The following is a 12,818-nucleotide window of genomic DNA, read 5'->3' as shown; positions in this document are numbered from 1 at the left end:
CGGGATAGCAGTAGGCAGAGCATGAGACCAGTAAAGTCTCCATCCCGGGATAGTAGTAGGCAGAGCATGAGACCAGTAAAGTCTCCATCCCGGGATAGCAGTAGGCAGAGCATGGACCAGTAAAGTCTCCATCCCGGGATAGTAGTAGGCAGTGCATGAGACCAGTAAAGTCTTCATCCCGGGATAGCAGTAGGCAGAGCATGAAGCTAGTAAAGTCTCCATCCCGGGATAGCAGTATGCAGAGCATGAGACCTGTAAAGTCTCCATCCCGGGATAGCAGTAGGCAGAGAATGAATCCAGTATAGTCTCCATCCCGGGATAGTAGTAGGCAGAGCATGAGACCAGTAAAGTCTCCATTCCGGGATAGCAGTATGCAGAGCATGAGGTCAGAAAAGTCTCCATCCCGGGATACCAGTTGGCAGAGCATGAGACCAGTAAAGTCTCCATACCGGGATAGCAGTAGGCAGAGCATGAGGCAAGTAGGCAGTTAAGCAGTTTCCATCCCGGGATAGCAGTAGGCAGAGCATGAGACAACTAAAGTCTCCATCCCGGGATAGCAGTAGGCAGAGCATGAGACCAGTAAAGTCTCCATCCCGGGATAGCAGTAGGCATAGCATGAGACCAGTAAAGTCTCCATCCCGGGATAGCAGTAGGCAGAGCATGAGACCAGTAAAGTTTCCATTCCGGGATAGCAGTATGCAGATCATGAGGCCAGTAAAGTCTCCATCCCAGATAGCAGTATGCAGATGATGAGACCAGTAAAGTAAAGTCTCCATTCCGGGATAGCAGTATGCAGATCATGAGGCCAGTAAAGTCTCCATCCCTGGATAGCAGTAGGCAGAGCAAGAGACCAGTAAAGTCTCCTTCCCGGGATAGCAGTAGGCAGAGCATGAGACCAGTACATTTTCCATCCCGGGATAGTAGTAATCAGAGAATGAGACCAGTAAAGTCTCCATCCAGGGATAGCAGTAGGCAGAGCATGAGACCAGTAAAGTCTCCATCCCGGGATAGTAGTAGGCAGTGCATGAGACCAGTAAAGTCTTCATCCCGGGATAGCAGTAGGCAGAGCATGAAGCCAGTAAAGTCTCCATCCCGGGATAGCAGTATGTAGAGCATGAGACCTGCAAAGTCTCCATCCCAGGATAGCAGTAGGCATAGCATGAGGCAAGTCAAGTTTCCATCCGGGGATAGCAGTAGGCAGAGCATGAGGCCAGTAAAGTCTCCATCCCGGGAAAGCAGTAGGCAGAGCATGAAGCCAGTAAAGTCTCCATCTCGGGGTAGCAGTAGGCAGAGCATGAGACCAGTTAAGTCTCCATCCGGGATAGCAGTAGGCAGAGAATGAATCGAGTATAGTCTCCATCCCGGGATAGTAGTAGGCAGAGCATGAGAACAGTAAAGTCTCCATTCCGGGATAGCAGTATGCAAAGCATGAGGTCAGTAAAGTCTCCATCCCGGGATAGCAGTTGGCAGAGCATGAGACCAGTAAAGTCTCCATCCCGGGATAGCAGTAGGCAGAGCATGAGGCAAGTTACGTTTCCATCCCGGGATAGCAGTAGGCAGAGCATGAGACCAGGAAAGTCTCCATCCCGGGATAGCAGTAGGCATAGCATGAGACCAGTAAAGTCTCCATCCCGGGAAAGCAGTAGGCAGAGCATGAGACCAGTAAAGTCTTCATCCCGGGATAGTAGTAGGCAGAGCATGAGACCAGTAAATTCTCCATTCCGGGATAGAAGTATGCAGAGCATGAGACCAGTAAAGTCTCCATCCCGGGATAGCAGTAGGCAGAGCATGAGGCAAGTTAAGTCTCCATCCCGAGATAGCAGTAGGCAGAGCATGAGACCAGTAAAGTCTCCATCCCGGGAGAGTAGTAGGCAGAGCATGAGACCAGTAAAGTTACCATTCCAGGATAGCAGTATGCAGAGCATGAGGCCAGTAAAGTCTCCATCCCGGGGTAGCAGTATGCAGAGCATGAGGCCAGTAAAGTCTCCATCCTGGGATAGCAGTATGCAGAGCATGAGACCAGTAAAGTCTCCATCCCGGCATAGCAGTAGGCAGAGCATGAGTACAGTAGAGTTTCCATCCAGGGATAGCAGTAGGCAGAGCATAAGGCAAGTAAAGTCTCAATCTCTGTTTAGCTCAGTAGGCAGAGCATGATGTCACAAAAATCTGTGTCCCAGGTAAAGTCTCCATCTCGGGAAAACAGTATGCAGAGCATTGGGGCAGTAAAGTCTCCATCCCGGGATAGCAGTACGCAGAGCATTAGGCCAGTAAAGTCTCCATCCCGGGATACCAGTAGGCAGAGCATGAAACCAATAAAGTGTCCATCCCGGGATAGCAGTAGGCAGAGCATGAGACCAGTAAAGTCTTCATCCCGGGATAGTAGTAGGCAGAGCATGAGTACAGTAGAGTTTCCATCCAGGGATAGCAGTAGGCAGAGCATAAGGCAAGTAAAGTCTCAATCTCTGTTTAGCTCAGTAGGCAGAGCATGATGTCACAAAAATCTGTGTCCCAGGTAAGGGTTGAGACCAGTAAAGTATTCATCACTAATTAACTCAGTAGATAGTACATGAGGTCATGAAAGTTTTGATTTCCGTGTTTATGTTGGATTTTCTGCAACAATATGTCTTAAATGTTGTTCTTCAACACCTTTGGGTCGTCTGTATACTGGCCAATTTGAAACTTTGGCGCGAACCAAAAAGGTTAAAGTGATTTTATACCCTTTTTAATATTTGGACAGTAACTAGTAGAAAAACAGCTGTAAGGGCATTTAAGTCCATGACTAAAACTGGTTATAATAATGCTTCCTTCAAAGTAACAATGTAGATGTATTCATGGTTTAAAAGTGTAAAAGTTTCATGCTTCTTTCAACTAACGAACAGCAGGATCTTCTTGGAGCTAGTGGTTCTTTTCTTGTCATAGAAGCTGAACAATAGAATATAAAAAGTGCGATCTTTAAAAATCTTTGAAGGTGCAAGGCATTATAAGCTTAGATATTTCACGTGAAGTATTTTCTAATGGAGAGATTCTGAGTTTGGGATCAAAAAATAGTTTAGAAATTTAGTGGCAATTATATAATTCTCTTCGTTTTTGTTGTTGGTTTTTTTTGTTGTTGTTGTTTTTTTTTTGTTTTTTTTGTTTATGTCTTATCATGTGGTTAATAGGATTGATTGGCGATAGCACAAAGATATTTACAAATTATATTATACAAAATATGCAGTTTGGCAGGTGTCGGTTAAGAATAAATGTAAACCACCAGCAGTCGTTCGTTGTTTTAGTCTTAAAAGGTAGCAGTTGGGGAAAAAATGCGTATTTGATATTTTTATCAGATTGCTTATAGGCAGTTACAGCTAAATGCATATAAAAAGTAAGTAAAATTTAAGTTAGATACTAGTAGTAAGTAAAATTTTTAATGAGACGGTTTTGATAACTAATAATATATACCTTTGCTTTACGTCATACTTATTAAATATTACTAGTAGTTTTTATTCTGGAGGTTGAAATTCAGGTCTTATGGTTATTTTCCAACTTTATTGGTGGAGAAATGTGCCCCTTCATGCATGATTCCATTTAGGGATAAGCACTTACATAGAACCATCGATCATCAGATAAAGAACCTTGCACTCCGTTAGGGACAATTAAGTAGTTCAAATCAGTGAACTTAACCACTCTGACAAGGATGCCGAAAAAAAATTATTACCGTTTCTACTTTTATCTTTAGAACATGCAAGTCTCACTCTCTACTTAATGTTGAATATATTCAAAAGTTTTCAAATGATTGTTGTCTTACAGTGCCGTTTTTACCGTGAAGAACCGATGCACAAATAACAATGCATTTCTACATCGTAAACGGTTAACTTTTTGTGAGCATAACATTTGTATTTCATTTTGTTCTTAATGGTATAGTTTTCTATTCAAATGTAATTACTTGAAAGAATAATTAAACTTTTCACTGCAATGATTAGTTTATATCGGAAATAATTTGTTATTGCACATATGTTTAGCGTAGCCGCTTTTACCGAGCTTCTGTATTCTTATGAACTTGTCATCAGTAACTATTTGCATTATTATGAATCCGTTATATAAGAAGCTGACGGGATATCCGGTAGAGTATAGTCTTCCTGACATAAATAAGACATTGGTCTTCAGCAACATGTGTAACTTATACTAATAATATATATGAGCTTATGTAGTATATGTATGCAGCTATAAAATTTTCCTACCGTGCAGCTTAATTGATACTTCTTGACATTCCAGATTCTAAAAACTTTACAAGTAATTTTCAATTAATTGATATAAGATTATCCATTTATAAAATTTTCTCATGTTCTATCACTACATGATGGAACTGCAATAAATCTTTTTTGTTGAATGTGTAAAACGCCTATGTGTAGCTTTACTAAGAACTACTTATAAGTCCTATTTACGCAAACACTTCTCCAATTATGCTTTTACAAGCAAATTGAGCAGGAGAAAACAACCAACCAAGTGCTAAAATACCAAAAGATCACATGGAACATTAAATTTAGGGGTGAATGATTTGTTACATATGCCGTTACAAGCTAAGTTAGCTAAAAAGAAAACAACAAATCAAGTAGGGAAACATAAAAAATCACGTGAAACATTAAATTGAGGGGTAAAGGAGTATATACATATGGTCAGTTTGAATAGGACGATCCAATACTGAGCATACTGTAACCAGTGCCTTCACGAAAACAGGCTTTAATCAAACATTTGTAAAGAGAAATATATAATGCTGGTAAATCAGCTGGGCCTGATTATTTACTAAATGAGTTTTTTAAGTTTGGATCTGATTTTGATAAGTTTTTACAGGTTATAGTTTCTTTGTTTAATAAAATGTTTGATATAGGTTACTTTCCATCAAGTTGTACAGAAGGTTTTATTGTACCTATTCATAAAAAAGGGGATATAGATAACCCTAATAATTATAGGGGTATTACCCTTCTTAGCATCTGTGGGAAACTTTTTACAAAAGTAATAAATGAACGTTTAAATATATGGGCTGAAAAATACAATGGGTATATAGAATCCCAGGCTGGTTTCAGAAAAAAACATGAGCACTATTGATAATGTTTTTATATTACATGGTGTTATAACACATTTATTAGATAATAATAAAAAAGCTGTATGCTGTTTTTGTAGATTTCACTAAAGCTTTTGATTATTTGGTAAGAGATGTTATTTGGTATAAATTAATTCAATTTGGAGTGAGAGGTAAAATGTTAAATATTATTAGGTCCATGTATGAGAATGTTAGATCAAGAGTAAAATACAATAATACTATTAGTGAAGAGTTTGTATGTTACTGTGGAGTAAGACAAGGCGAATCCCTTTCGCCGTTTTTTATTTTCTATGTATTTAAATGATATAGAAGAATATTTTATGTTAAATGGTTTTGAAGGTATTGACTTAGGTATTTTAAAGATATTTTTATTATTATATGCAGATGATATAGTGATTATGTCTGAAACAGAGGAGGGCTTACAAAAAGGAATAAGATTATTAGAAATATATTGTGATAGGTGGAAATTAAGTGTTAACTGTACAAAGACAAAGGTTTTGATTTTTAAAAAAGGGGGTAGACTTAGACAGAATTTGAATATTTATTATAAAGGTCAGTCAATTGAAATAGTTAAAAAGTTTACATATGTAGGCATTGATTTTTCTGTTGGTGGATCTTTTAATATGACTTTTGAAATACTCTCTGGACAAGCATTGAAGGCGTTGTATAAACTTGAAAAAGAGCTGATAAGATTCCCTTGTATGTCAGTTAAACATAAACTGGATTTATTTGATAAACTTATTTTACCAATTCTTAACTATGGATCACAAATATGGGGTTTACTTGATAGTCATGTATTAGAAAATATTCATTTAAAGTATTGTAAGAAGTTGTTAGGACTTAAAAGAAAAACACAAAACAATTTTATCTATGGTGAACTTGGAAGGACATCTTTAAAAACAATGAAAGCTATTAATGTTATAAAATACTGGTTAAAAGTTGTTCAGTGAAGTAGTACAAAATATGTCAAAGTTGTATATGATCTTATGTGTAGAGATTTAGAACTTAACCCGAATTCAAAGTCCTGGGCTAAGTTTGTTATGATTTTGTTACAATCTTTAGGTTTCAATGAAGTATGGATTAATCAGGGCGTTGGTGATATAAATTTATTTTTAGCAGTAGTAAAACAAAGATTAACAGATACATTTATACAAAATTGGTATGCAACTTTAAGAGATTCATCAAGAGCAAGAAGTTATGTATTATTTTGTGATTTTGGTTTTAAGTCATATCTGTCAATGATTAATATTGAAAAATTTAGGAAATCTTTATCACGTTTCAGGACTTCTTAGTATAGATTAAAAGTAGAAACTGGTAGATGGCATAAACCTGAAGCAATTCCTTATAATGAAAGAAAATGTAATATTTGCTTAAAACTACAAGACTGTAGAAGATGAATTTCATGTATTATTAGAATGTCCACAATACAATGTTTTGAGAAAACAGCTCATAGATAAATATTATTGAAAAAAAACCCAAATATACCAAAATTTATTGAATTGTTAACATCTCAAAATGAAAATGTTATAAGAAAATTATCTATGTTTATCTTTAAAATGTTTGAATTAAGAACAAATGTTGAATTTTTGTAAATTATAGTACCTAGGAAGGTAAATGTAATGTTACTTTATTGATATCATTATGCAAAACCTGTGCTTCATTTAAACCTTACTGTAATATGTTATTCTGTTCATATTAAAGCAAACTTATGACTCAAATATACAGTAAATATAATAAGTTTAATATATGTTATATATGTTTAATGACCTTGATATTATGTTTCTTTATGTATGTTTGTATATATGCTGTGTGCTCATGGGTATAATACCCACATGTATTTGGAATAAAATCTTGAATATATTGTCATTACTTTTAAATAAGTAAAAATAATCGCTCTCTTTGTGAATTCTGTAGTTCCTGTATCAGTTGATATTTCTGACAACGGCGTTTGAGATCTCGGTTAATGTCCTTTGAACTTCTGAGGTGGATTCTCAATGTGAATTTCATGTGACAATTCCAATAACATAGAAATGGCTGACATATGATATTTCTGGTTATTGGGGTATGTTTTTATACGAAATAGTAAGAACCTAAAATTTTCGATCGGATAACACGCGCATTTATAAACGTATTATATCAAAAATAGTTTTAGACTGTCCATATTGAAATATTTTATCAATGTACGAGTAATTGTTTTTTTTGTTTTTTTTTTGTTTTTTTTTTTTTGTTTTTTTTTATTTTTGTTGTTGTTGTTTTGTTTTGGTTTAAACATATTTATTCAACATATTCAACAAAACATTTAACAAATGAACAATATTTACAAAGTACATTTTGGGATTGGGTAGAAAGCTATAAAACTCATGAGTCTCCTCTCTTGTTTTGTTTTTTTTAATCTTTGCTATACAGAAAATATCAAATACGTATTCTAGAAATTTAAATGAAATATTGGTGAAACAAAATGCGTATTATTTTTCCCGTTTTTTTTTTTTTTTTTTTTTGTTTTTTTTTTTTTTTTCACTGTAAAACTTTATTTTTCACTGTAGTGAAACGTATTTTCACTTATCTCTTGCCGGACTACATTCCATACACACAATTTTAAAGAATTTCTTTCAAATTGTTATGCCAAAACAGAAAATTAAAGTTCTTTAAATAAATACAGGATTTATTTTTATCTTGTGGTATGAGTCACTAATGAACTTTTTATATATTTCCATACCACTCGATGAAAATAAATCGTGTATTTAAGGAAAAAACATGAATATCCTCTATATATTTGACAAATTGAAATCACTTGTCTCTTTAAGTACACATAAACATATATGTTATCATTTTATTTATAGATTTAATTTAAAAAAATCAGCATACAATCATATATTTTCGTTTTTTGAATAAAATAAAACCCAACAATAATTTAAATTCGTGACTAGTTTTCATGTTAATTAATATGATTATGAAATCACTCTGGAAACAATAACTAAATATCTCTTGCAATTCATTTTTGTAAATAACTTGCTGTTAAGAAACAAGGACGATCAGTGATCACATAGTCGCCTTATGATAGCCAATTGCATGTTATAGCTACTGTGTAGCAGGAGACACAAATAGTCATCAACAGCTAGGACAAAACATGTTTTTTTAGTCAAGGGCCATAACTTGGCTAAAAATCCTTCAACCGGAAAACCAATGCAATATGCTCGAGTACTTGAGCTATCGATCAATCGTGTAAAGATTCATTGAAATTGTATCAGTGATATAAGTACGGACAAATTTTAAAAATTAAAATCATTAAAGGGCTATAACTCTGAAAAATCATTAAATCGAAAAATATTGATGAGATGCACAACAATACATTGTGCTGATCATCCCTGTACAGTTTTGGTGTTTCTGAGGAGACTTCGTTCCGAAAGTCTGTGCTTGTTCTTATAATATGTTTTATTCTCGTATACAAATCTTAATGCATTGAATCAATTGCATGTTTTATAACTTTAAACCATAAATTTTTGTCATCTTATGTTCACCAGTTGCGTTTATGATTGGTTGACCTTTATACATGTAAGTGTCATATGGTAATATAGCAAGAGTTTCAAATCCTTCTTTCTCATATATCCTCTGTGAGAAGTTAGAGGTTCCTTCACCAGTGATTGCTTTGAAACCTAACTCCCTGCTCAAAGCCACAGCCGCTCCAATCAGTCGACCTCCAAGTCCCATCCGACGGAAGTTTTTATGAACACCTAAAGTATTAAAATGTACACACTCATCAACACTGTACCTATCAAAAAACTTTACTTCATTGTCTTTTTGGTGCAAAAACTCGAACAGATCTCGTAATGATTCATATTTCATTGAGGACAAGTCAAGAGGCGGGTCCGTCCTCCTCATGGTCGACATTACACGTACCCCCATCACTTCATCTGTGTCCCTAGATATCATGCAAATCGATATGTTCTGTTTCAGTATACCATTCACCATATCTTCAAAGTCTTTTACCCATGTCACACCAAATGCTTTACTGAGAGGTTCGTCAGGGGTAAAATGATAACCCATGATATTGTACGTAGCTTCATACCTATCTGTGGTTATAACAGCTAATCTCCCTTTATCGAATTCGAATTCAGCCTTTACCTTGTCGAAAGCCTGTAATATATGTACACATTTAAGTCATAAATCCCAGTGTAAGGGTTATATTTGGATTAAATAATGGTACTCTATATTTTAGTAAGAGTTCAACGTTATCAACAAGTGTAAACTAATTTAAGTGCATTTGCAGGACTCGACTTGTTTAAATAAAAAAATCTTGCGCATATAATTCGAAATTCTACTTGTAATATCGAAAATTGAAAAATGATATACATAAATCTGCTGAAACTGCACCAAAAAGACAATGAAGTAAAGATCAATATATAAAATAATAATTAGCACATACATTATTAAGGCCTTCTTTATTCCGTTTACTTTCACATTACCGGCCTTAATTTTCTTAAAGACTCATAACGTAATATCTACATTTGCTCATAATTTTAATGAATTCCTTGTCATTCTTGGGAAAGCCTTGCATATATAGATCTAATTAAGACAGACAGACAGACATGTAGTGCCGTAAATAGTACACTTTTTGTCATACATATTACATGTACCAACACACATATACTTGTCAAGTGATCAATTACAGTTAAAACAAAAAATACATTTTTCCACATAAATAATAAATAAATAAATTCCGTTGAGGATGAAGCAGCAACTTACATTTTCTTGTTAATAAGACAATTGATGTTTATATAGGAATTTCTCCAGATTTGCAACAGAAAATACAAGAATTCAAGAGTTAAGAAAAAAAAACAATTACCTGTATAACTTTCTCCAGTGTTAAGGTTTCCGAAATCATCTTTCTATGCCAAATTGTGTATAGTACTATAACACTATAACATCTACAGATAGATAATAACTCGTATGTTCTAGTTGACTGGTGTAAAGGCCATGAACTCGGTGAACGAGTGATATCTTCCATAAGAACGCAGTAATTTATGCTCATAGGCGCATCTTTTTTAAATAGATGTTAAAAAATATTGATAGATACCCTATGTGAATATATTGTTTTATTTAACAGCTATTTGAAAGATTTTAAAAGGTCAAATAAAAAAATAAAAAGTTTTTTTTTATATCAATGATACTTAAGCGTACATTGATGCAAGGGCATGATAGTACATGTACATGTATTTAATAAGCAAATAGAATGTTTGATTAAAACGTAACAAACTAACTTGTGACAAAACTGAATAGATCAAAAAAAAGGCAAAAACACATTAGAAATATTATGCAAATGTGATCGTTATATTTTTACATTTCCATATTCACAATTGATATGAATCATATGATGCGATTTAACTTCAACTATTAAAAGGTAAAGAAATAATGGAAATAAATGTTATGTAGTTTATGGTGGTTGTCATGGTCATTCGCGGTTAAAATGTGGAAATTCTAAAACTGACTAAATTTCAGAACATGTATATCTGATAACCACCGTATATGTTTTGTCTTCATTATCATTCGGATTTTCCGAGAAAGCTTTTTTTAGCGATGCAATCAAGCCTGTTTTTACAGATAGGCATTAGACGCATTATCAAAATTTCGCTGTCCGCGGTAGTAAAAAAAGTTGATTTTGTTAGAAAAAAAATGTTTGAAGTAATTTGACATAATTTAACTGGAAATAATAGACTCAATTTTTAATGAGCAAGATTATTTTGCCAGTTTACCTGTCGGCTATATGAACAACGTTATGTCGTGAAAATTACCTGCTCAGCATTGGTTTTCCGGCAGTTAAAATAAGAAACCGTATCGCTTTCAAAATTGTAAAAGCTCGCTGTTATAGCGTTATTTGGGAGCTGATTTTAATCAGATTGCGGAAATTTTACAATTGCAAAGGCACTAAATATCTATACGTATTAAATTATTATTGTGCCCAGAAAATACATGCACTGAGATTGTCGACTACTTTCATATGACTTAACTTCCTTTGTTTTGTCTTCAAACCAACATCCTTCTGATATAAACATCATTATATATGTAAAAGCAAGAAAATCGTTATTTTTTGCCCAAAAATTATCCCGATGTCTCAGACAAGTCTGATCATCACTTTGAATCCTTATGTGAAAATACCTTCTCTATCACCATATTTATAAACAATGGTAGGGACACTGCTAAGTTCATGCTTTCTAGCTTTACATGAAGAGAGTCCACCTTTGTACCTCTATTTACTGTTTATGGGACTCGCATTTCATTTAGCAAGTTTGGTGGCCAATTCATTTAGAAGAATGTTTAGCATGGAAAGTGATTCCAAACTAACAACCCTAACCACTTCCTCTCCGGAAGGAAGGCATATAGTAATTGCATTAGCACTGTCCAATACAATCTTAACTCAACAACCACTTGACCATTTGTAAGAAACTTTACTAGATAAGATAAGATAAGATAATCTTTATTTATTGTCGGTTTCATAAAAACATATAAACATTAGCTATATAAGCTATTTTCCGACATAACTGACTATCCTTTAACAATTCAAACAAACAATCTGTATAAAAGAAAATATATAAAAGTATTAAGAAGATCAATGTACATTTATGAAAAACTCTGTAAACAGTTAAGATTTATCAGCACATATAAATATGGGTAAGAAAGCATTAAATGATTAAAAGCAAATATAACACTACAATCAAACATCACATAAAATTACATCATACAAGAATTCTATTTATGTACACAACCCTAAAATCAGAAATAGAATTAGAATTTTTAAAATAAATTAAAGTAAATGATTCAATTTTATTTTATTTTAATATAGTTGACCCAATTTTCCAGTATGATGCTTGAGCATATATCAGTAGCAGCATGTGATATATACTCAATCATGAAAATATGGGTGTAACTAAAACATGTACAAGTATCATAATAAAACTTGAAATGTTTGTGTAACAGTTGCTGATCTGAGCTGGCCTAGATAAATTCATGGTCTAAGTTAATTAATTAATTAATTAGAACCAAAATAAAATAAAAGTAGAAATAAAAAGGTAAAAAATAGACTTTAAGAAGCTATTGTCCCCTTAATGGGATATATGAAAAGCTGATCAGCAGCTGCCACACATACAAACACTAACATGCACTGACAAATGACTATACAAATATACACACAAGAAGCACATGAAAAGCATTACATGATAATTACATGAAAAACAGGCCTTATACAGCATTTCTTTATGGCAGACAAGAATACAGAAAAAACAAAAGAAGAAACAAAAGAAGCATGCAGATTCACTTGATTCACATTTCAAAACTCAACAAAAAACATAACACTTAGGCACACATAGAACATTTGCATTTGAAGCCACTCCAGGTTTGGATAAGCCTCCGAAATTCACCGTAATCAGTTTCTGTTCTTAGTTCATTCGGGAGGCTATTCCAGACCTGGGTGGCCTCATAGCGAATGAACAATCAATCCAATCAAGTAATCAGGTAAACCACACAACCTATAACCGTGATATATTCTCTGAAGACAGATATCCTCACAAATGCAAATCGAACCAATTTACTTTTGCAAAAGAAATACAGATCAGTCCTCTGGAGTCAATTTTCTACCACACTAGAGACCGTAGGAGCCGTCTGGCTCAAGCTTTACAACCACAAAAATGCCATAGACTTTTACTAATAATTCTAGCCGGTGATATCGCAACCAACCCAGGACCTA

The 12,818-nt window shown here is 34.2% G+C and overlaps 1 protein-coding gene across 1 annotated transcript; it reads right to left on the bottom strand.

Moving 5' to 3' along the window:
- Positions 1-7,408: 7,408 nt before the first annotated feature.
- Positions 7,409-10,082, bottom strand: LOC132752077 (uncharacterized). The gene is made up of 2 exons (XM_060742353.1): positions 9,924-10,082; positions 7,409-9,214 (listed from the first exon to the last, which is right to left on the bottom strand). The coding sequence occupies exons 1-2, from the start codon at positions 9,960-9,962 to the stop codon at positions 8,558-8,560; spliced, it is 696 nt and encodes a 231-aa protein (XP_060598336.1). The 5' UTR covers positions 9,963-10,082; the 3' UTR covers positions 7,409-8,557.
- Positions 10,083-12,818: the final 2,736 nt, after the last annotated feature.

The sequence above is a fragment of the Ruditapes philippinarum genome, unplaced genomic scaffold (assembly GCF_026571515.1).
Source record: "Ruditapes philippinarum isolate M1 unplaced genomic scaffold, ASM2657151v2 ctg1620_1_1_1_1, whole genome shotgun sequence".
In the NCBI taxonomy this organism is placed as follows: domain Eukaryota; kingdom Metazoa; phylum Mollusca; class Bivalvia; order Venerida; family Veneridae; genus Ruditapes; species Ruditapes philippinarum.
Note: the sequence above shows the minus strand (reverse complement) of the source record. Positions and strands in the feature narration are given on the sequence as shown.

What these genes read in the sequence shown, in the direction of transcription:
- LOC132752077 (XM_060742353.1), bottom strand. Translation starts at nt 9,962, where the DNA reads ATGATTTCGGAAACCTTAACACTGGAGAAAGTTATACAG. An exon ending in CACTGGAGAAAGTTATACAG is followed by an intron (nt 9,215 to 9,923) that starts GTAATTGTTTTT and finishes CATATATTACAG; the next exon opens with GCTTTCGACAAGGTAAAGGC.